A 25,030-nucleotide genomic window follows, 5' to 3' on the forward strand; every position below is an offset into this window, starting at 1 on the left:
TTTCTGCCTTTCTGTCTGCCTTTCTGTCTTTAGCCTCCATCTGTATTTACTCTATTCATTCCCTCATTATCATCAGCATAATAAATACCATCCTTTCCAGTTATTTTCAGTTCTGATGAAGGGTTACTGGACTCACAACATTAACTCTGTTTTTCTCTCCATGGATAACAGACCTGCTAAGTTTCTCCAGTATTCTGTTTTTGTTCAAACTACAAGTGTTAATTCATGCTGTAATTGTGCTTATGGTTTCGGTGTAGAGTGCTGCATCATTAGAGTAAAACTTGGCATGCATTCAAAGAGCAAAACATAACACAAACCTTTTAAAGGCAAGCAGGTTCCTGTCTCTTGATTCACAGTCATCTGCACCTCCAGCATAGAAATCCCACACTGCTGAAGGTAGGAAAGATTCAGCGTAGGCCTCAAAATCATCCAAACAAATCATAGACATTACTGGGTTGGATGAATCTTGAAGAATAAAAACAAAACAAAAATGCATTTGTTCACACACTAATAGCAACTTGCAGCTAAAATTTCAGACAAAATTCTAAAATATACTGTTTAATTCTGCAAGAACACATAACACAAGGTGGAACAACCTTCTGTGAATGTGTAGATTGGTCTCTGATTGGGCCTGTTCTGCTGTTTTAACTGATGAACTAAGTTCATAGAATACCTGCAGTGCAGAAAGAGGCCCATCTTGCCAATCAGGTTTGAACCAACCCTCCAAAGAGCATCCCCATTCCACCCAAAAAGAGCCCCACACTTCCCACTCAGAGATAGTAAGAACTGCCAATGCTGGAGTCAGAGACAGGACACTTTCCAAACCAAAGCGTTAGCTTTCCTGCTCCTCTGATGCTGCTGACCTGCTGTGTTCCTCCAGCTCCACACTTTGTTAAGCCACATTTCCCATCTCTCGTCCACCCGGCTTGCATATCACTGGACAATTTAGCATGGCCCAATCCAACCAAACTTCACGTCTCTGGACTGTGGGAGGAAACTGGAGCACACATGCGCAACCATGGGGATAATGCGCAAAGTTCGCATACACAGTCACACAAGGCTGGAATCCAGCCTGTGACAGTAGTGTTAACCACTGAGCCACCATTCCATTACAATTCCTGCTCCTTCCACTGACCAGGTAATGATTCCTACAAGATTCAAGTGGGAGTCAGGCCTTGGTATGGAAATCAGGTCAACGAATTAAAATCTCTCTAGGCCTTGGCTTTTTGCTAACCCAGCATCCTCATATTGATCAATTTCATGATGCGATGAAATTTACCCCAATTAATCACTTGTTTACATCCAAACAAAGCTAGGAAGTGGAATTTATATCCAAATTTATGTTCAAAGTTTGACCGTGCATTCCCATCTGCATGTAACCACTTCATGAGGAAAACAAAATTGAAATCCCATGGGAAAGTTGATGAGGTGTTGGATTTCCTGAGAGACATACTAAACTGTACAATCTCATGAGCAAGACTCATACATCCAAGAAGAATTTAAATCAGGTCCTTTTTGATTATGGGTTTCCAGAACATCATCAGTCATGGTTGAAAGGATTTTTTTCTGGGCTACTGCCAATAATGAGAGGTTTAATGTTCCCCAGCAAATCTGGGAGGTCTGGAGAGAGCACTTTAGAATAGAAGAATAAGCTGGGTGGAACAATCTGCACATTGCTTTTATGGAGATTTTTGCAGGGTGGAATGTTCATATCATGCATATGTTCAGCAACAGTCCTAAGAGTACTTGACGAGAATCATTGGTGTCAGTCATGAGAAGGCATGTTTTTTTCATATGCATAATATGAGCTGGTAGTCTGGAATACCAACAGTATCCATTGGCCTTTCACAAGGCCTCACTTCTGAGGGTTGTACTATGTACTGCCACCAATTTAGTCTATATTTATGGACATATTACTGCAGCAGTATGCCATTTCCTTCTGAAGGATGGCAGACCAGAAGACTTTCCTGCTCATTGCTTACTGTCTGACTTATTGGAAGGACTCACAAGCCATTAATCAACTTATTTGACATTGTTGTACCTTCAATGGTCAATATGGCTGGCAATGGGACTTGAAAAAGGAGCTTCTGGCCAGAGGAGGAAAACTGCCACACAACCTCCTCACAAAATGTGTACCAAGTAGAAGTGTTTAGCTGTGACGTCTCTGAAATTATAGCACTGACATCATCAATTACCCAAATGTGACAAATGCAAAGAATTGGATTTTCTGTTCTTCTGTAGGGAACCCCAACGTGAAACCTCCAGTACTGCAATTTTAAATGCCCTGCCTGCTTGCCAGACAATTTAGAGTCATAGAGTTGTACAGCATGAAAACAAACTTTGATCCAACTCATCCATGCTGACCAGAGATCCTAAATTAATCTAGTCCCATTTGCTTGCATTCATATCGCTCTAAACCATTCATATTCATGTACCCATCCAGATGCTTCTTTAATGTTATAATTATACCAGCCTCCACCACTTCCCCTGGCAGCTCATTCCATATATGTATACATACTACGTGTGAACAATTTTCCCCTTAGGTTCGTTTTACGTCTTTCCACTCTCACTTTAAACCTATGCCCTCTAGTTTTGGACACCCCCACCCCCAGGAAGACACCTTCGCTATGCACCTCATCCATGCCTCCATCAGGTTACCTCCAGCCTCTAGCTGTCCAGGGAAAATAGCTCGAACCTATTCAGTCTCTTCCTATAGCTCAAACCTCCACCCCTGTCTTTTCTGAACCATTTCCAGTTTCACAACATCCTTCCTATAGCAGGGAGACCAGAATTGCACGTAGTATTCCAAAAGTGGCCTCATGGCCTCCCAAATCCATATGTTTGCACCATGGGAAACACGATGACTCATGATCCAATTGTTATGTAAAATGATGTCAGGTACATGCCCGCAGCAAATCCAATTTTCCTGCAAAATCTAATGACCAAATGTGAAGCAAGTCTAGAGATAAGTGTTTCCGTTAGGGTAAAGGGCAAGGCTGGTAGATGTAGGGAATGCTGGATGACTAGGGAAATTGAGGTTTTGGCCAAGAATAAGGAAGAAGCATATGTCAGGTATAGACAGCAGAGATCAAGTGGATGCCTAGAAGAAGATAAAGACAGTAGGTGTATACCTAAGAGGGAAATCGGGAGGGCAAAAAGGGGACATGAGATGGCTTTGGCAAATAGAGTCCAGCCCTCCCCTTCCTCCTCACCTCTCTGACATGACCTATGGATGTTGCCAGGGCTGGAAGGTGTCAATCTTCCTATTCACCTATCCGCTCCACACTTCCCACAGACCAATCACAACAACTTCCTACCTGCATTCACCGATCACCATCCAAACCACCCTTGCCCCAGCGCCACCCCGTCCCTTTATTTATTTCTGGGCTCCCTACCGACTCCCCAGACCTGACAAAGAGTTTTAGCACAAAACATTGACTTGGATGCTGTCTGACCTGTTGTGCATTTCCAGCTTTTCGTCTATTGGCTCTGGCTTCCAGCATCTCCAGTCCTTACTGTATCCAAGCCTGAAGACTGGAGGTTGGCTAATGTGGTACCATTATTAAAGAAAGGTGGTAAGGAAAAGCTAGGGAACAATAGGCTGGTAAGACTGACATTGGTGGTGGGCAAGTTGTTGCAGGGAGTCCTAAGATTCAGAATTGACATGTCTTTGGAAAGGCAAGGACTGATTTGGGATAGTCCACATGGTTATCGTATCTCACTAACTTGATTAACTTTTTTGAAGAAGTAACAAAGAGGATTAAGGAAGGCAGAGTGGTGGATGTCATTTTATATGGTTTTCAGTAAGGCATTTGTCAAGGTCCCTCATGGTAGACTGGTTAGCAAGGCTAGATCACATAGAATACAGGATGAACTAGCTATTTGGATACAGAATTGGATCAAAGGTAGAAGACAGAGGGTGGTGGTAGGGGTTTGCTTTTCAGACTGTGACCAGCAGTGTGCCACAAGAATTGGTATTGGGTTCACTGCTTTTCATCACTTATATAAATGATTGGAATGTAAACATAGGAGGTATGGTTAGTAAGTTTGCAGATGACACCAAAATTAGAGGTGTAATGATCAGCGAAGAAGGTTATTTCAGAGTACAATGGGATCATGATTAGATGAGCCAATGGGCCAAGGAGTGGCAGATAGAGTTTAATTTAGGTAAGTGTGAGGTGCTGCATTTTGGAAAGGCAAATCAGGGTATGACTTATACACCAATGGTAAGGTCCTGGGGAGTGTTGCTGAATGAAGAGAGCTTGGGGTGCAGGTTCAAAGTTCCTTGAAAGTAGAGGCACATGTAGACAGGGTGGTGATGAAGGCATTTGGTATGCTTGTCTTTATTGGTCAGTGCATTGAATATAGGAGTTGGAATATCATGTTATGGCAGTATAGGGCATTGGTTAGGCCACTATTGGAATACTGCATGCAGTTCTGTTCTCCCTGCTATAGCAAGGTTGATGTGAAACTTGAAAGGGTTCAGAAAAGATTTGTAAGGATGTTGCCAAGGCTGGAAGGTTTGAGCTATAGGGAGAGGCTGAATAGGCTGGGGTTGTTTTCCCTGGAATGTCGGAGGCTGAGGGGTGACCTTATAGAAGATATAAAATTATGAGGGGCACGGATAGGATAAATAGGCAATATCTTTTCCCTGGGGAGAGGGACCCCAAAACAAGAGGGCATAGGTTGAAGTTGAGGGGGTGGGTGGAGATTTAAAAGGGACCCAAGGGGCAACATTTTCTCAGAGAGGGTGGTGTGTCTATGGAATGAGCTGCCAGAGGAAGTGATGAAGGCTGGTAAAGTTACATCTGGATGAGAAAAGAATAGGAAGGGTAAAAAGAGATACAGGCCAAATCCTGACAAATGGAGCTAGATTTATTTAGGATTTCTGGTCAGCATGTATGAGTTGGACTGAAGGGTATGTTTCCATGCTGCACATCTCTATGACTCTCCATCAAATAACCCAATGTTTTAAAGATCTCCCATCTTATAAAACCAAAAGATATAGGAGCAGAATTTTGCCATGCGGTCCATCAGCTCTATCATTCGATTATGGCTGATGTATATCTCACCGCCAATCTCCTACCTCTCCCTGTAACCCTCAACCCTCTTACTAATCAAGATCACATCTATCTCTGTCTTAAATGCACTCAATGATTTAGCCTCCATGGCCCTTTGCAGCAATGAGATCTGCAAATTAAGTACCTTCCTCCAGTAAATTCTTATGTTGGGTAATTTGTTGGACATGTTTGGCTATTAAGAAGGTAGAAAGGACTAACAATAAACTGTGTCTTTCGGATTTTTTTTCTCACTGTACAGGCCTTTCGGCCCATGATGTTGTGCTGTGGAATAATCCTAATCCAAAAATAAAATAACCTAACCTACATTCCCCTCAATTCACTGCTGTCCATGTGCATGTCCAGCAGTCGCTTAAATGTCACTAATGACACTGCTTCCACTGGCAAAGTATTCCATGCGCTCACAACTCTCTGGGTGAAGAGCCTCCCTCTGACATCTCCTCTGCACCTTCCTTCTAACACCTTAAAACTATGACGCCTCATGGCAGTCGATCCTGCCCTGGGGAAAAGTCTCTGGCTATCGACTCTGTCCATGCCTCTCATTACCTTGTACACCTCGATCAGGTCACCTCTCTTCCTCCTTCTCTCCAGAGAGAAAAGTCCGAGCTCTGTCAACCTCTCCTCGTAAGACAAGCCCTCCAGTCCAGGCAGCATCCTAGTAAACCTCCTTTGCACCCTCTCCAAAGCCTCCACATCTTTCCTGTAATAGGGCAACCAGAACTGGACACAATATTCCAAGTGTGGTCTCACCAGGGTTTTGTAGAGCTACAGCATAACCTCACGGCTCTTAAACTTGATCCTCCTGTTAATGAAAGCCAAAACACCATATGCTTTCTTAACAACCTTATCCACTTGGGTGGCAACTTTGAGGGAGCTATGCCCTTGAACACCAAGATCCCATTGTTCCTCCACACTGCCGAGAATCCCTGCCTTTAATCCTATATTCAGCTTTTAAGTTCGACCTTCCAAAATGCATCACTTCGCATTTATCCAGGTTGAACTCCATCTGCCATTTCTCAGCCCAGCTCTGCATACTGTCAATGTCTCGCTGAAGTCTGCAATAGCCCTCGATACTATCAACGGCACCTCCATCCTTTGTGTCATCAGCAATCATACTGACCCACGCCTCAACCTCCTCATCCGAGTCATTTATAAAAACTACAAAGAGCAGAAGCCCAAGAACAGAGCCCTGCGGGACACCACTCAGCACTGACCTCCAGGCAGAATACTTACCATCTACAACCACTCTCGGCCTCCTGTCAGCCAACCAATTCTGAATCCAGACAGCCAAATCACCCCGTATCCCATACCTCCTGACTTTATGAGGTATGGGATATGGGATTGTTAGACAATTACAAATCTACGTCCACTGAATTGTGGATACTGCAAAGAATTGTTACCATTGTGATCATAAAAATTTGTACATAGTTTAGTCCCTCAAACAATAATAAGAAAGCTGATCAGTAATCTTTTATTGGAGATGTTGAGATAAAATCATAAAATGTTACGGCTCAGAAAATGGCCACTTGGCCCATCAGAGCTGTGTCAACCTGAAATGAGTTTAGCAAACAAATCATACATTCCAGCATTTGGTCCATAGGCATGCAATAGTTTAGTCCCTCAGACAATAATAAGAAAGCTGATCAGTAATCTTTTATTGGAGATGTTGAGATAAAATCATAAAATGTTACGGCTCAGAAAATGGCCACTTGGCCCATCAGAGCTGTGTCAACCTGAAATGAGTTTAGCAAACAAATCATACATTCCAGCATTTGGTCCATAGGCATGCTGGTTATGCCACCTGAGCGGCATTCCAGACACTTATTAAAGAAATCCAGGGTTGATGCCTGTAATATCAATTCAGGTAGTGAGTTCCAGAGCACCACCTTGTTGAATTTCCCTACTCTAATTCAAATACTGAAATGGGTGTTATAATATCCAGCTGAAAGTGAAGCTAGGGCCTCAGTGTAATATATCATCTAATAGAAAAACAGAGCATTACGGTTGTGTCTGGATAAAACTAGACTGCTGTTAACAATCGGCACAGAACATTTGATCAATTATTAACAATCTTTTCTGTGTACAATTATACTCAGTAAATTCAGAAAGGAAGACTGTATGGCATTTTGTTACTCTTCTGAATTTCAGTGGAATTTAAAATTGCTGGCGTAACTCCTGTTGTCCATTTTCAAAGTATGCTGATAACAGTGGACGTATGAGAATACAGTAGAATGTACTTGAAGGCACATTTTCATTAAAGCACTAGGCTGCTAACCAGGTATTTGGATCAGAATATTGTCCTCAATTGCAACCTACTGCATGACCATAATGTTCATTGTTAAGATTCCTCTGCACACAGCATGCAGAATCATTTTTGAGGTATTGGTTCAACTTAGTTTCCCTTACATGATCCCTCAGCTGCACAATCATGGCATGAGATCAGATGATGATCTTTCCAACCCTCTGCCTCAAAGTTTGACTAAACAAATAGTTGTTTGGCAGCACAGAACTTGAGCATTGTTGAAAAGAGATAGGTTTTGCCAAAGCATTTTGTCTCGCGTTCATCAGGACAATTGGCAAATTGGAACACCCCACCCACCTTCTCCCCCAGGGCTAGCTGCCACCCTCACTGTCCCAGAGATTCATCTGTAGCACCTTGATTACAATCCACAATTTATAGGTATTTAGTCCTCTGATAGATGAGGAGATCTTCAGTCACCCACTTTGCTGATTATGAGAGAGGTACCAAGGTACGGTGATCTAGCTTGCATTGATAATCAGCTCAGAAGTGTGCGATTGCATGTGATCACTCGCCTTAAGCAGCGGTGGTTATGATCCATTTAAGATGCTGTTGCCATGCTTTAACTTCAAAAGTGGAAAATCATGGCCAGTATATCTAACTCTTTTACACACAGCTACTTGCAGGACCTTGCTGCCTGTAAATTAACTCGTATGTCTGGTTGCATTATAACTGTGGTTACATTTCAGAACTGCTGTACTTCATTGAACTTGAAATACTTTGGAACATAGGAAAGGAAAGGTTTCTATCTAAGTTTAAGCCTCTACTTCACATGTACAATCAGAAAGACCTTCCTTATCACCTCCCTATATTCTGAGCCTTTAGGAACAGCATTATAATTAAACAAACATTTTATAGTAAGAAAAAACACTGATTAATTTCTTTTTCTCTCTGAAAATATGCATGAATCAGCAGGTCTGAATTTCACAAACATTTTGCATTTAATCATAGAGCTAAGATATGCCTTATTAAATTCTCACAAATTGGTGCCCCTTATTTTATAGTCTGCGTTATACAGGCGAGGATAAAACAAACTCTGACTATCAGCATTGGATCCACCATTAAACAGTGAAAAATCTTACTTCAAAAAACATGCGTTCTCCGGCAAGTTGCAGTTTCGCTGTAAATTTTAATGGCTCACCAGTCTGATATTTTTACCAGGAAGTTAGTCATTAATTTAGGACTGAGTTATACATTGAGTTAGTAGTTACATAACACTGTTCCTAAAATAAATATTTGCAGCAAAGGACAACATTTCTCATTTCTAAACCAATGAAACAGTTTCCAATTCAGTAATATTTAACATTTAGGAGAAAACAAATGGTGTGCACAATGCTTGAGATGCCAAACAACAGATGTGATGCGAATTTGAAGTGCCTTTAACTCCTTTGCAGGTTAGGCTATTGGCAGCATTTTGTACAGACCCAACAATGACTTTGAATGTTGCAATCCTACAAATGATTTGTTTGTCTTTTTCTGTTCGTTATGCAGTTTTAAATATGATATTAACAGATACATCGTAGACAGGGTAATGCCTCAAATACTTCAACTATTGGACGTGGCGACCTGACACTAAAGGCATTTCAAATTTTTTTGGTGCCAAATTGCGTATTTAGGCCTATATTCAACTAATAGTTTGATGCTGAACTTTCAGTTAATAAACAAATGTTTAGGGCTAAGCTTGCACTAGGCATCGGCCTCAATTTTGCAGCTCAGAGCTGTAAATTTGCAGTTATATATGCTTCATACGTTGGTGCATGGGATCAAGCAGGTCATTAGGCCCACATCAAGACAACGTACATGGGTTTAAGCCACATCTATTCACAGCAACCATGTCTGGTGACTGATGCACAAAATAGGTTCTCCTGCACTTATTCTCGCAGTTCACATTTTACACTATACAAATCAACCTGTTTTGGGAAGAATCTTTCAAAGGTTGACTTCCATGCCAACAGCTACACTGTTCACCAGCATTAAACGGCTACAGGCTTAAAGATTACACATGGACTGAAACGTGTCAATCAACCCGGCTATATGTGCTTATTGTCAATGAATTCACAATATTTTTACTAACACTTGACCCATGGTAAAATCATCATTCATTAACTTGTGTGCAACCTAGAGTGATCATGTCTCTCAGTTCGAAATAATGAGGACAAAGTTCACCACTGATGTGAAGTTACTTGATATCAGTCATCCTCAGCCATGGCAGCTAATGTTGTGGTCATAGATTCATGCAGATATACAGCACAGAACAGAACCTTCCGTCCATGCCGACTGGATATCCTAAATAAATCTTGTCCCATTTGGCTCATATTTCTCTGAACACTTCCAATTCATATACCCATCCAGATGCCTTTCAAATGTTATATTGTACCAGCTTCCACCGCTTCCTCTAGGAGCTCATTCCATACATGCATCACACTCTGCATGAAAGAGTTGGCCAGTATGTCCCTTTTAAATCTTACCTCTCTCACCTTAGACCTATGCCGTCTATGTTTGGACTCCCCCACTCCAGGGAAAACACTTTATCTATTTACCCTGTCCATGTCCCTCATTATTTTACAAACCTCTGTCAGGTCACCCCTCAGTCTCTGATGCTCCAGGGAAAATAGCCCCAGCCCATAATTGGCTGAAATTGGAAACAGTTCTTCTCTACAGAGGTGTAAGGCCACATTGAGTCAAGGCTCACCAGTTTGCTAGCATTCAGTGAAAATAATTGATTTCCTATTAATGAAGGGTCAGTTTTCCATATGACAAGTCTGGTCCATGCTATATATTCCACTTAACATGGTGAACAAAATTCTGGAAGCCAAGGTGCAGGAATGGGTTCTTCAGAATAAGGGTCACTGGACTCAAAACATTAACATTGTTTTTTCCCTTTCCACAGATCCTGCCAGACCTAATGAGTATCTCCAACACTGTCTATTTCTATATCCTGCTGAATGGCACAGTCTGAGGGAATGAATGGCCTACTCCTGTTCCACTGTGCTGGATCTGTTTATTTTGTGGTTAAGTGCCAGTTGTGTCATGTTTTTGGAAAGTTTTTCAGTTCTGAGGCTGTGCAATGTTTCTCACTATGCCATACCAAACTTGTCACGTCAACTACCTACCCTGCTCCTATTGCAAACCCTTCATCCAATTCCAGCTCTACCTTGCCACATGTCATTCTGGGGCAACTCACCAACAAACATGTATCTGCTGAAAGACCAGCATCCCTGGTGCCAGTTGCACATTTACAAGGCTGGGGTGTGCCCAGGTGAGTAATGGCATTCTGAAGTTGCCCTGCTCAGTCACAGGGATGGAATGAAGGCATTGGAGAAAGGAAAGATGGAGTCATGATTCTCCCACAGGAACCTGGTGGTCCTGTAGTGGTCATAAAGAAGACAGATCCCTTTTTTAGAGGACGCCCTGCCACTTGACCCTGGCGTATGGCCCTAGCTTGCTACCCAAATCAGTGTGGTCTCCACAAGAATGCCCAGCAGAGCCTCAAGAAGTTCAATGACCTTCTCCACAAGTTTCCAGCCTTCACCTCTGGATGTCCCTAAAATCCAAATCTCTTACCTGATAGCTCTTCCAATCTGGATCCCTTACGCTTCACACCTCCCCACATCCACACACACTACCTCTCTACTTGAACCCGCACCTGCCACCTATCCTCCCCGGCTCCTATAATCTGAGGTTACCATGCCTAGCATGTGCAGTCACTGCTCCCTCTCCTTGAAGCCAGAGTATTCCTGGTTGTATATGGCCCCTACTCCCACTTTACCCTGTTCCCATCCATAATTAACTGTACCCAACCTATATGAATAGTTGCTCCCTTCACAATTGCTACTTGTCTTCCTCCTGCCTGCCGTGCACAATCCTGAAGAATAGGTCCCAATCATCCTTCTCGCAGCAGCAAACCCTCCATCCACCCTCCCCACTGCCCACCAGTACCTTGGTTCTGTGGGTGGACCAAATGAACTGACCTTGACCACACCCACAAACCACACAGACCCTGAAAAGACGTTTCAAGACCCCCTGACTTGTGGCTGTTAAAGTCCCTGATCTCATTAGCCTGTTCCCCTTAGAATGGCCACAATTTAGTCACAGGACTAACTGTGACCCACTCCTTAGATTCATGGATCCCTGATAAAGAACACCCAAATCATGGCCAATGCCTTGACTGGTGGTGGAGGCTGCCCATGACTTATTGTGCCAGGGCACACTGCCCCCCCCCCCCCGCCCCCCACCTCCCGCACTGCTGGAGATGCCTCTTTGGATTTTGGTGAGGACTACTCCCCAAAGACACTGAGACAGGGATGCTTGTTTGCCGCATATGAGGTATGATTACCCATGAACTGTTGCATGTCTGACTGATGCAGCAGCACACTGCCACACAGCAAGATGTACATCGTCCCCTTGACTGTTGACTGTTGAGCAGCCAAGCAAGCCGTCTAGCTGTGTACTGCGCTAATTGGCCCAGCAAAGCAAGGCAGTGATGCTGTGAGCATCCAGGTAGGCAGCAAGTGTGTGAGAATGAAGGGAGTGCGGTCAAGTGACCACAATCTGGCCCAACACCAAATCGGCCAAGGTATGGACTACGGAGAGAAGTCAAAACCAGGATCAAAGAGGTTACAAAGGTTCAAGGGGAACCAGTTACTATCAGTTCATTGTGTCTTGGAGAGAGAGACAAAACAAGAGTGAGAATGGACACAATGGATGGAGAGAGAATATTCATCTTCCCAATGTAAAGGAGGCCAAGTTGAGCAGTGAATACAGTCGACGGGACTGAGCAAACTGCAGATAAATTGCTGCTTCACCTGGAAGGTGCGTCTAGAGCCTTGGAGGGAGGAGGGAGGTGGTAAATTGGGCATGTATTACACCTTCTGCAACTGCGGATAGTGGGAGGTTATTGGCAGCGGAGAATTGGATCGAGTGTTTCGGAGGGAATGGTCACTGCGGAAGGCTGACAAGCGGGAGGAGGAGATTATGTGTCCGGTGGTGGCATCTCACTCGGATATGGATGCAGCTCAAGCGGAAACTAATGTCCAGAGAGCTGTATCAATGTTGTGGGAGGGAAGAGAAGGAGTGAGGACAAAAGGTAAGGACACTGGTCAGACGCGGTTAGGGGCCCTGTCATTCCTGGTGGTGGGAATTCTCTGTTGAAGAAAAATGTGGACATATGTAAGGCCCCTGCAGAAGGTAGCAGCATCAGAACAGATGTGACAGAGACAGAGAAGTTGGATAATAGAATGGAGTCCTTATAGGAAGTGGGATTTGAGGGTGAATAGTCAAGGTAACTATGGGAATTGGTGGGTTTGTAGTAGATATTGGTGACCATCCTATCCTCAGAAAAGGAAACAGAGATGTCAAGGAATGGAAGCATTCGGAGATAGACTGGGTGAAGTTGAGGGCAGGATGAAAATCGATTCAGGGCCCTTTAAGATTCCAACCAGCATTCGTAATTACATAATTGAATGAGAGGTTTAATTCTGCTCACTGTCAGATGTTTGCAGACTGGCATTTGTAAATTCGCACTTCCAACTCAGGGGAACAAATGTGAGTGGAATTCCTTACCACTCCTGCTTTTATAAAATTGGTGCTTTTACATGTGATATTGGCTGATCAAACCCTTTCTACCCTCGAAGAGTGTGCCAACGTTTTTTTGCATTTTTGGTATGAACTGAATAAGTCCGCGAAAAAAAACGAGTTCTGCATCTGAATTTGAAATTCAGTTGGAACCTAAAAAGCACACTCCCTAGCATCTGTTGTTGTTTATATAATAAAGAAGAATAGATTAAACCTATGCAGTCCCTTATCACATCTTCCAGACATATCCTGAAATGTAGAATGAATTACTTTGGTAATGTGCAGTGTGTTGTTCAGTAGAGAATACAGTAGTCGTTTGGTTGAGATTTTCTGGTAATTAGTGCCGAGGTTAACAAGATAAGGCAGTAATAATATGCCAGCAATAACAGTAATCACTTCAGGAAAGCTGCAGCCAGGAAAGGAATTGGCTAACAGCATCTTGCCTGTACGCAACCGTACCACCCACTCCCCCCCCCACCCCACCACCACAGCTTCCCCATTACAACAAAATTGTAACCAAACAAATCATAACTAACAACAGATTTCAGTTCTCTTATCTTTTGTGATTTATGATATCATTTGGTCCTCTGTTAGATTATTCCTCATAATCACCACCAGGCATGCACTCCCCTGTTTCAACTTAAAGTTAACCTCCATTATGTCTGATTTTCCTATAGTCAGTAAACTTAATAAAAATGTAATTGTGGGTTGGAAGTATTATCATGTCACCGGGATAGCACTAATAGCGTTTAGGTCATGCCTAGCTGTTTTCAATAATCCTACCATTCTGAAAACAACTGATTTTTCTCAATCTTCCTCAAGCTATTTCTCATTAAAATGATTGTGCTTTCCATAGTCAGATCAGTCAACATCTCACATTTAAACTCCTTGAGGTGCACAATTTGCTTTGAGCAATGCTCATTAATATAGGACAGTTGTGATGAATTGTTCGTCAATACCATTAGTAAAACTACATTCTCCAAAAACAAGTGCTTCGAAATAATATATTCTCATAATTTAATTGGCAGCTCATAAGTCATCATTTTATCATTCATGAAAATTTTTCATGAAATGAAGAGTTTATACATTCATGTTACCAACTATAATCAGTATGCATATATATAAAGAGGGATACATCTATCTACAATCAGAATGTGAATTCCAGATATGTTAAAAACAAGCTTTTCTGAGTCTAAAAATGAAGAAGGTTAGTTAGTCTGACTCACTCTTCCTGAAAATAACACAACAAGCACTTAGAAAGACTAGATACAAATGATGATCATATTCTGTTACAGCTCATAATTAAATAAATCCTTATCATTTAGGTTTGTAGTTTCTTGGATAATTTCAATCCTTTCAGGTTAAAGCAAGAATCTTGTAAAGCAAAATACTCAGCAGGCCCTGACAACCTTTGTAGTCAAATTTTAGCATGTTAGTTTTCGGGTGAACTTGAAGCTGGAACAGATTGTTAGCGTGTCCTTTCTGCCAGGATCTCCCATGTTCAATTGATGCTTGGATGACTAGCAATTAGTTTGATAGCTTTCTCAAGGAATTCTGTCTGCAAAAGTGCTGATTGCTCATTTTAAAGCATACGTCAAAATGTCTTGCTCAGAACATGACTTCCACAAGTTCAAGGTTTTTTTTTGGCAAAACAAATGGTAGAATGTGTGTTGATTACACACCCTGTTACATGTTTAGCACTTTGAGAGTTTGGCGCAACTGTATCTTCTGGATTGAATAGCACATTCAAGTTGATCATTCCCTACTTAATTAGTTTCAGGAAAGGACATTGATTCAACATCAGTCAGGGATATTCCTATTATTGCCTCATGACAGAGGAGTGGTTTAAATCTACAAAGGAAATGAGGACTCTTGGCAGCTTTCGGTATTGATTAAATATATAAAATTTTGACTGAAAGTTGCTAATATACTGAGATATGGCAAAACATGATTAAAATACACGTATCATGAAAACATGCTGCATGTCAAACAATGATTTGAAATCCATTGCAGTTAAAGCAACTGGAAGCTTGAATCACCATTTTATAAACAAAAACATTTTAAAACTCAGTGAATGATACTGACTTGAGATTGAAAGCCAAAGTGGCTACCACAATTTGCAACGCCATACATTCGACATTTCAATTCATTGAGATGGAGACAGCACATCAGTGAAATCCATCAAATAATATGTCCAAAAGAGAAATATGGAGAACTCAGACTTTCTGTCCCATCAGCAAAATATCAAGGCAAAACACTTGAGGTCTTCAATTGTAACTGAACCTTTAAACCTAATCATTTAGACAATGGAAAACTGGCTAAGGGCATTTCTTAGACATGATTTATTCACATAAGCCTTGGAATAGACTGGCATTGACCTGACTTGGATCCCTGGGTATTTGGACCGAGGAGGCCATGTGTTAAACCCAACCCTTTGCAGATTTGACCTGCTGTTTTCTCAACAGACAACAAGCATCAAAAAGAGAGAGCGAGAGATGGAGAGAAGATCTGTGTGCTGTCCCTCCTGACGTCCCCCCTCTGTCTTTCTCTCTAACCCACTTTACTGGCTTTGAATCCTGTTTGCTGATTATCAGCAAGGATACCCATTGCGGCCGACAGAGACTTGTTTAAAATAAATGTAACCAAACACTGTCATCTCTTAAACTTCAACCAAATTGGCTGGCTATCGCAGAATTGCTGGGATCACCAAGGAAATTCGAAGATCACTGAAGTATCTGAGTCACTGAAGATCAACAGAGTTACGTAACAACAGACTGTATATTCTTGCCATTTTTTGCAGTCTTTAATTTGCCCAACCTACCCTTCTGAATTTATTAGTGTGTGTGAATTTCAAGTGTTGTTGCATCTGGAACATATCTAATTATTTTACTGAGACCAGTTTAAGTCTCATAAAGTTAACCATTTAACTAATGTCAAGGAGATATGTTCAATTGTTTTTTTTTAATGATCACAGTGCATGAACAGTTAAGCACATTCAAGGAACAAAACCTGTTGTGACTGTATGTGGCCTCCCCTACGTTGGTGAGACCAAGTGCAGACTTGGAGACTGTTTTGTCTCGCAAACCATTTTAACTCTCCCTCCCGCTCCCAGCGTGACATGTCCATCCTGGGCGTCCTCCAGGGTCACAATAATGCCACCCAGAAACTGGAGGAGCAGCACCTCATAATCCACCTTGGGAGCCTCCAGCCCAATGGCCTAAATGTGGATTTTAACAGTTTCAAAATCTCCCCTCATCTGGCCTCATCCCATGCCCAGTCCTCCCTTGATCTGACACAAACTGTCCATCTTCTCTCCCACCTATCCACCCCTCCCATTTCACTGGCCAATCCCAGCTACTCCCTACCTGGAGACACCTATCACCATTGCGCCTACCTTCCCCACCCCCATCCCTCCTCTCTCTGTTTCTGAGCTCCCTTTCCCCTCCTCATTTTTGAAGAATGGTCCTGCCCCGAAACTTCAATTTTCCTGCTCCTCTGATGCCACCTGACCAGTCGTGTTCTTCCAGCTCCACACTGTGTTATCTCTGATTCCAGCATTGGCAATTCTTAATATCTTTTAGAATTAATAGTTTTTTTGTATTCATTGCTGGGATACTTGATCAAGCAAGATAAACAAGCTCCAATTTAGAATGGTAGGAGAAGTTATTTTAAGCTTGAGGGAAGCAAGTTTCTATTGTGTTTTCTTTTGAGTTTTAAACAAGTGAAGGCTTTGAATGAGAGATAATGAGAACTGCAGATGCTGGAGAATCCAAGATAACAAGGTGTGGAGCTGGATGAACACAGCAGGCCGAGCAGCATCTTAGGAGCAGAAAAGCTGGCGTTTTGGGCCTAGACCCTTCATCAGAAAAGGGGGAGGGGAATAGGGTTCTGAAATAAATAGGGAGAGAGGGGGGAGGTGGATCGAAGATGGATAGAGGAGAAGATAGGTGGAGAGGAGACAGACAAGTTAAAGGGGCGGGGATGAGTCAGTAAAGGTGAATGTAGGTGGGGAGGTAGGGAGGAGATAGGTCAGTCCAGGGAGGACGGACAGGTCAAGGGGGTGGGATTAGGTTAATAGGTAGGAAATGGAGGTGGGCCTTGAGGTGGGAGGAGGGAATAGGTGAGAGGAAGAACAGGTTAGGGAGGTGGGGATGAGCTGGTCTGGTTTGGGGATGCGGTGCGGGGAAGAGAGATTTTGAAGCTTGTGAAATCCACATTGATACCATTGGGCTGCAAGGTTCCCAAGCGGAATATGAGTTGCTGTTCCTGCCACCTTAGGGTGGCATCATTGTGGCACTGCAGGAGGCCCAGGATGGACTTGTCGTCTAAGGAATGGGAAGGGGAGTTGAGATGGTTTGTGACTGGGCGGTGCTGTTGTTTATCGTGAACCAAGCGTAGGTGTTCTGCTTTGGGTGATGTTTGTCTTTACCTGTGCTCCTGAGAAACATGTGTATCCAGATAATCTAGAGTAAAATGTTAGCGCTATTCCCAGACCACAATTTTGGGATAAAACCCTGAAGAGGTTATCGGAAGCTGAATAATGCTTTTGCGCGTTATTGAGGGTGTATTTTGAGAAACTGTACCAAAGATGTGTTTTTGGTCCGTACTATTGTGTTATTTTCCTTTTTAAATCATAAAGGACTGTTTTGAAATTATTTGGATTATACTTCTACTGTGTGTTTAAAAATCATGGAATTTGTGTTTTATGTAGATAGTTTGGTTTATTCTATTTTTTTGTCAATAAACTTCTGTGTTATTGTTAAAGTAAATTCTACAGCATTGCATGATCAACTTTAATGAGCTAGCATGTTGTTAAACCCAAAGCAAAGCAAATCTGATCTATCAAACCACATTTCAGTCTGATATCTCACTTAGCTGGTATAGCACGGGCTGGAATCAGGACACTTAGTACTGTCAGTGTAAAACATGAAAACTTAATTGCCACTCATGGATTATGTCAATGAGGAATAGCACAGTAATATTAAGAAAAAGCGTTAAGGATGAGTCAGTGAGCAACATCAAAATGTGAGTAAGTAGAAGGGGACAAGCTGTTGGATACAATGTAGAGAGAGATAATGGGAACTGCAGATGCTGGAGAATCCAAGATAACAAAGTGTGGAGCTGGCTGAACACAGCAGGCCAAGCAGCATCTCAGGAGCACAAAAGCTGACATTTTGGGCCTAGACCCTTCATCAGAGAGGGGAAATGGGAAGAGGATTCTGGAATAAATAGGGAGAGAGGGGGAGGCAGACAGAAGATGGAGAGAAAAGAAGATAAGTGGAGAGGAGACTATAGGTGGGGAGGTAGGGAGGGGATAGGTCAGTCAAGGGACAATGGACAGGTCAAGGAGGTGGGATAAAGTTAGTAGGTAGGGAATGGAGGTGCGGCTTGGGGTTGGAGGAAGGGTTGGGTGAGAGGAAGAACAGGTTAGGGAGGCAGAGACAGGCTGGGCTGGTTTTGGGGTGCAGTGGGGGGAGGGGACGAGCTGGGCTGGTTGTGTGATGCAGTGGGGGGAGGGGATGAACTGGGCTGGTTTTGGGAAGGGGAGGCTTTGAAGCTTGTGAAGTCCACATTGCTACCGTTGGGCTGCAGGGTTCCCAAGCGGAATATGAGTTGCTGTTCCTGCAACCTTCGGGTGGCATCACTGTGGCACTGCAGGAGGCCCATGATGGACATGTTGCATAAAGAATGGGAGGGGCAGTTAAAATGGTTTGCAACTGGGAGGTGCAGTTGTTTATTGCGAACCGAGAGGTGGCGTTCTGCAAAGTGGTCCCCAAGCCTCCGTTTGGTTTCCCCAATGTAGAGGAAGCCACACTGGGTACAATGGATACAATATACCACATTGGCAGATGTGCAGGTGAACATCTGCTTAATGTGAAAAGTCATCTTGGGGCCTGGGATGGGGGTGAGGGAGGAGGTGTGGGGGCAAGTGTAGCACTTCCTGCGGTTGCAGGGGAAGGTGCCGGGTGTGGTGGGGTTGGAGAGGAGTGTGGAGCGGACAAGGGAGTCATGGAGAGAGTGGTCTCTCCAGAAGGCAGACAAGGGTGGGGATGGAAAAATGTGGTGGGGTCGGATTGTAGATGGAGGAGTGTCGGAAGATGATGCGTTGTATCCGGAGGTTGGTGGGGTGGTGTGTGAGAACGAGGGGGATCCTCTTGGGGCGGTTGTGGCGGGGGCAGGGTGCGAGGGATGTGTTGCGGGAAATGCGGGAGACGCGGTCAAGTGCATTCTCGACCACTGCGGGGGGAAGGTTGCGGTCCTTGAAGAACGTGGACATCTGGGATGTGCGGGAGTGGAATGCCTCATCCTGGGACCAGATGCGGCGGAGGTGGAGGAATTGGGAATAGGGGATGGAATTTTTGCAGGTGGGTTGGTGGGAGGAGGCGTATTCTAGGTAACTGTGGGAGTCGGTCGGCTTGAAATGGACATCAGTCTCTAGCTGGTTACCTGAGATGGAGACAGAGGGGTCCAGGAAGGTGAGGGATGTGTTGGAGATGGCCCAGGTGAACTTGAGGTTGGGGTGGAAGGTGTTGGTGGATTGGATGAACTGTTCGAGCTCCTCTGGGGAGCAAGAGGCGGCGCCGATACAGTCAATGTAGAGTTTGTCTTGATAAAAATAAGACTAAAACCAGAAGAGAAGCACTGCCTTAGAGATTTGTTGTAATGGGGTGACAGGGATATTGAAGGAGAAATAAAGGTTAACTGAGTAGAAAACAGTAAGGAGACTCAGGAGAATTAATGAGGAATGGTGAGACCATGCTGGTCAAAGTTACACTGAAGTATTTTGGTTTTGGCCAGCATAATCCTAGTTGAGATGACAAGAAAGAGCAGGGTTAGAGGACTTGAATGAAAAGTAAAACCATTTGGACTCTAATTTCAAGGCACTAACTCATGCCAGGATGTTGGACTAGAAGACAATGTTAGATAATAAGTGGAAAGAATGAAGACGCTTAGGTTTCATTTATTGAGAATGGGGGTTTCAACAATTCTTGCAAGAGGTGGACAGATTAGCAAATTCATAATGGTAGCAAGCATGAAGATGAGGTGATAAGCTGCAGTAGGAGACGATTTCTCTACTTGATCATTTGCCAGCATTATCGTTTATCTCTCCCTGAGTTCATTTGTCTTATCCGTGAAGGCCTCTTCAGCACCCTCCCACCACAACTCAGCTCCATACCCATTATTATCTCTGTCCCGAATCCTATCATAACTGTTGTTCTCAGTCCTCTGCTCAGCCTCCCCTGTGAATGTTAGAGCCCTTTGACACTTGTGGGTCTGTTTTCTCTGGATAATGCATGTCTTCTGTTGGATATGTTCTATCCTTTCCACTACAAGTGACCACATCAAGTCAGACATGCTCAGTGTGGTCTTACCTGGCATGACTACCATTGACATGACCATTCTACTTGTATGTGTCACCTATAAATAATGTTGCTTAAAAATTTTAAGGTATGAGAGAAAACAGATTTTCCAGGTGCACGAGCCATCAACTTGGAAAATTACTTCTCTGATCTTCACTTTTGACAGAGAAGAAATATTTGGATAGACTTATTCTAATGAGTCCAAGATGTTTGTTCAAACAGGCAATGATTTAATTTAATTTGATCAAGTTGATGGGGCCAATTGACATTAAACTTCATTGTACACTGAGCAGATCGAGGTCACTAAATTTAAACTAAATTATCTGCACAGCTATAAAATTTGACATATTTTGGTTAATTTCCCATCAACTTGATCACACAAAAATTGGTGTAGAAATGTTATGCTGAATTTCCTCATGCTTTCTGTCCTCGCTCCTCTGATTTTGCCAATAAACTAATTCCCAAGCTAGAGGGCTGCCTTTCTATGAGGTTGCAGTCTATATTTGGACCTATGAAGAATAACAGGCGTGTGAGCATTACTCCCTGATACAATGATCTGGGGACACTATCTATATAAGATGCGACTAACATTGGTTTTCATTTCTACTGTTGGAATATGTTTGGCTTTATCGTCCCCTCATTTGTCATCTTATGCCCAATGGAAATGGATATGTTGGTTCTGAAATCACAAGGAAAATAATGGAATTTCCTGACATCTGTGCATTGTAGTGAAAGGGTCAAAAATAACTTATTGTAATGATTCACAATTATTGGTCTCTTTTCCCTAAACTTCCCTCTAATTTGGTGATTCATCCTATGAAAGAACTAAGAGAGTTTCAGGAAGACCTCCAGTTTCTCAATAAGGGGGAAATTAATCTTGATTAAAGCACTTTCACCATATAAATGCAGACCTTCTGGGATCCGCTAAGCATTGACTGGGGGAGCTTGTCATCCAAGTGTTTTGAAATTCCTCTCCTATGTCATAGCAATACTGCATCAAAAACGAACCTGTTGGAATATCATAAGAAAGTGCTCAGTCATATCCAGATGAAATAAAAACAATTGCTGTAATGTTATCTTCAGCTTTAAGGTCAGTTACTCTCTAAATAGTCGCTTATGTCGGTTAGTTCTACTTTCTGTTTGAACATGTGTGGGCTATATCGCAATGCTTTAATTTCCTCAAGTATCCTGTAACTTGTAAGATAATTTCATCTGCTCAGAAATTTACCAGTCCCAGATTATAATCACACTCTTCTGCCTTATTGTTAGAAAATATCTTTGGTTATTTTTCTGCTTAACAGGAAAGAAGTAAAATGGAGAAAGAAAAAAAGAAATAGATTTGTACGTTCAATTTGATCTTTTATCACTAACAAGAAATACCCTGAAGCATCTTGTACACGATGAATTGCCTATTGAGAATACCTTTTACTTATTATTTGTGATAATATGAGCTGTGATATTCATTGGCTGGATCAGCATTTATTGCCCATTATTAAGTGTCTTTGAGAAAGAGGTGGTGACCTGTCTTTTTGATTCACTGCAATCCATTTGGTGTAGGCACCTCCATAGTGCTGTGAGGGAGGATGTTCCAACATTTCAACTGAGCAACAGTGAAGGAATGATTCTTGTTACGCTGCAGAACAGAAAGTTGAAGGAAAAGTACGTCAGCCAAACCTCAGAAATTCAGCTGGATTTACCTAACTCTGTCAGCATGGCTTTCCTCCGGGTGCTCCGGCTTCCTCCCACAGTCCAAAGATGAGCAGGCTAGGTGGATTGGCTATGCTAAATTGCCCATAGTGCCCAGGGATGTGCATATTAGGTGGGTGATGAGGATTGGGGTCTGGATTGGATCCTCTGAGGGTCGGTGTGGACTTGTTGGGCTGAAAGGTCTGTTTCCACACCACAGGGATTCTATGATCAATGATCTGTGATCTTTGATTCATCTGAAATTGGCATAACTGCTGCAAAATGTTGCAGAATTTTAAGCACAATGGCAATTAAGCACAATATCATCCATGGCAAATAGAGGTTCTCTGCTCTTTCGTACTAATGTTAATAAAACATGCAACACATAGGCTTCTTCCCAAAACTGGTTCAGCATCCAAGATCAATTTATCATTCCTGAAAGGTTTCTGCTGACTCTGCTCAGTTGCAATCCTTAGAAGAGGCTTACTTCTGTTCCTGATTCATACATAAAATTACACTGCATGATTTGAGAGAAAGATCACAAACATGCAACAAAAACAGAAGTTGCTGGAAAAGCTCAGCAGGCCTGGCAGTATCCGTGGAGAGAAATCAGAGTTAACATTTTATGTCAGATGACCCTTCCTCAGAAACATTTCCCCAAACATCCTGTAATTTGTGAGATAATTTCATCTGCTCAGAAACGTCAGTTCTGATTTTTTTCCAGAGATGCTGCCAGACCTGCTGAGGTTTTCCAGTAATTTTAGTTTTTGTTTCTGATTTACAGCGTCTACAGTTTGGCTTTTATTCACAAATATGCAAGCAAGGAAACATTTGAATGGATTCCCTCTTAATTTACTTGGGAATTTACTGTACTTTAATTTAACTAGAAAAGAGGTCTGCATGTCTTTTCAAAGTCATGTCCTGTCATTTAAAACTGGATAATTCATAGCTGATGGACTAACACTGTCATTTAATAGTGTTTCTTTTTTAGTGAAAAACCTATTTTTACTTTGTATTTAGCAAATTGCGCCAAATCAAAAATCTTAAGTATATCAAGAATGTTTACAAGCAACTCCGTTTAAGGGTTTTGAAAAATTGACTGAGAATTCTGTCTTATTGTGCTAAGTCCTGGTAAATTTGTGGTATCTTCCTAGCCGATGAACAATGTGGGCAAATTTGAGTCAGTTGGAAAATTATGCTGAGATTAATAATGCTATGATTATCATCTATAACTATTGAATGATTCGTAGCAAAGTTTTATGAATTCTCATGGAAATTTTATCATAAAGGTTTGATACATCTATAAGTAATTAAGTATAACTTTTTTTTAAAGAAGAAGATACAAACCAAAAGATGACTGAGGATGTAATTTCAGTGGCTTTTTAAAATCCCTGTGTGGATTGTGCAAAGTTCTAAGAGGAATCATGGAATGTTGCATTTGAACAGAGAACTTCAAATAGCAATACTTCAAAGGGAAAAATACTATTCAACAAACTGAGCTGTGATCTCATGCACCAGATTATGGATACAGTATGAGTTAAAGGAAAAGTAATTGTGTTTGTGCTTTCCCTTCCATAAAGATGCAAGAAAAGGGGATTAGTAACCAACTGCAACCACTAGTCTCAGTATGATAATGTTCAAGAGAGCTGTTGTGCTAGTGTGATTGCTTGTGTTTCAAGTGCTACTGTGCGAAAGAGTGTAGAGTAGGGTCAGCTGAGGCCTGCAACTGGACAATTTTGCACATATAGGTAAAAAGAAATCGTGTCTATAAAACAAGTCAAGTCAGCAAAGTCATTGTGGAAACAAACTGAACAAGATCCTTTCAACTCGCCTTAGAACCATTAGTCTCCAAATCACAAAATAAAAATCAACAGAGCTGCAGATACTGCAAATCAGAAGCAAAATCACCTGGAGATTGGTCACTCGACCCAACACACTAACATTGATTTCTTTCTACAGATGCTGCCAGACGTGCTGAGCTTTTCCAGCAATCTCTACTTCTATCTCAAAATCACTGCTCAACTGCTAAAAGGCCATGTTATTAGAATCATCCACCTTAATAACCATAAGGCTTCATGTTATATTTGTCATTGATGAGCCAAAGGCTGATTGGTCTTCTGTGCTTTTACTTTTTGGACTCATCTCTCATTTCCTGATTCATGTGTAGGTGTGTTGCATTTTGCTTTATTTTCTCATGTTTTAGAAGCTAATAAACTCACTCTTTCTTCAACTCAAGAAAGCCTGGTTAAATTGGTACCTTTTTGCGAATTTATATTACAAAAAATAATTTTGAGAAGCGGATGTACTACTGAAAAAAAAGACATGCAGGAAACACATAAATGTTATCCATTGACATTTGTGTGTGTCTAAAACCTTTTAATCCTAAAGCATTATGTTCTTACCTCTACTGAATGCCAATGCTTTTTTTATACATCTGGTATGGTTAAGTTTCTGTGGGACTATTATTGCCTCCCAGCTTCATCTTAACTACTATCACACCTGGAACAGATTATGGCGCAAAAGGAGTCCATTAAGCGTCATGATAATCTGCTTTAATAATATAATATGTTTATTACCACAGAAATCTAAAGCACAAAGTAATTTCCGACCAACTGATACTTGTCTGTTTTATTAAAATATCCCATTAGAGTACTTATTCTCTTTAATTCCTTCAACGCTTATTTTACTATCTCCCAAACAGAGTAATGTCACAACATGGCTCTCAAATATCTGCATGCCTTCGCCCTTCCTCTATTGTTAACCATGTCCAACACTACAATTTTTCAAAGCACTGCACCCCTTCAATTTCATTCTTTCACTATTCCTCCATTTTCATCACACCATTACTGGAGTAGCTGCTTTTAGTTACCAAGGATCCAGTTCCGGAATTCTGTCCTTGTATCTTTTCATTTCTCTACTGCTTTCTTCTCCTTTTAAGAAATATCTTAAAAGCAATCCTTTTAGCCAAGATTCTGGTCACCTGCTCTAATAGCCTGCAGGATGTTTTCTCTATGTTAAGGATATAAATATAA

General features: G+C 42.0%; 1 protein-coding gene across 1 annotated transcript in view; it reads right to left on the reverse strand.

Annotated features, from left to right (window-relative positions):
* LOC125458652 (2-Hydroxyacid oxidase 2-like) overlaps positions 1-8,490 on the reverse strand; it is a 42,277-nt gene extending 33,787 nt beyond the window's left edge. The window contains exons 1-2 of the mRNA XM_059651499.1: positions 8,460-8,490; positions 318-465 (exon numbers count right to left, since the gene is read on the reverse strand). Of these exons, the coding sequence (XP_059507482.1) occupies positions 318-448 (131 nt within the window). The 5' untranslated portion in view covers positions 449-465; positions 8,460-8,490. The remainder of the gene's footprint in view (positions 1-317; positions 466-8,459) is intronic.
* Between the last annotated feature and the right edge of the window lie 16,540 nt (positions 8,491-25,030).

This window comes from Stegostoma tigrinum, chromosome 15, assembly GCF_030684315.1.
Source record: "Stegostoma tigrinum isolate sSteTig4 chromosome 15, sSteTig4.hap1, whole genome shotgun sequence".
In the NCBI taxonomy this organism is placed as follows: domain Eukaryota; kingdom Metazoa; phylum Chordata; class Chondrichthyes; order Orectolobiformes; family Stegostomatidae; genus Stegostoma; species Stegostoma tigrinum.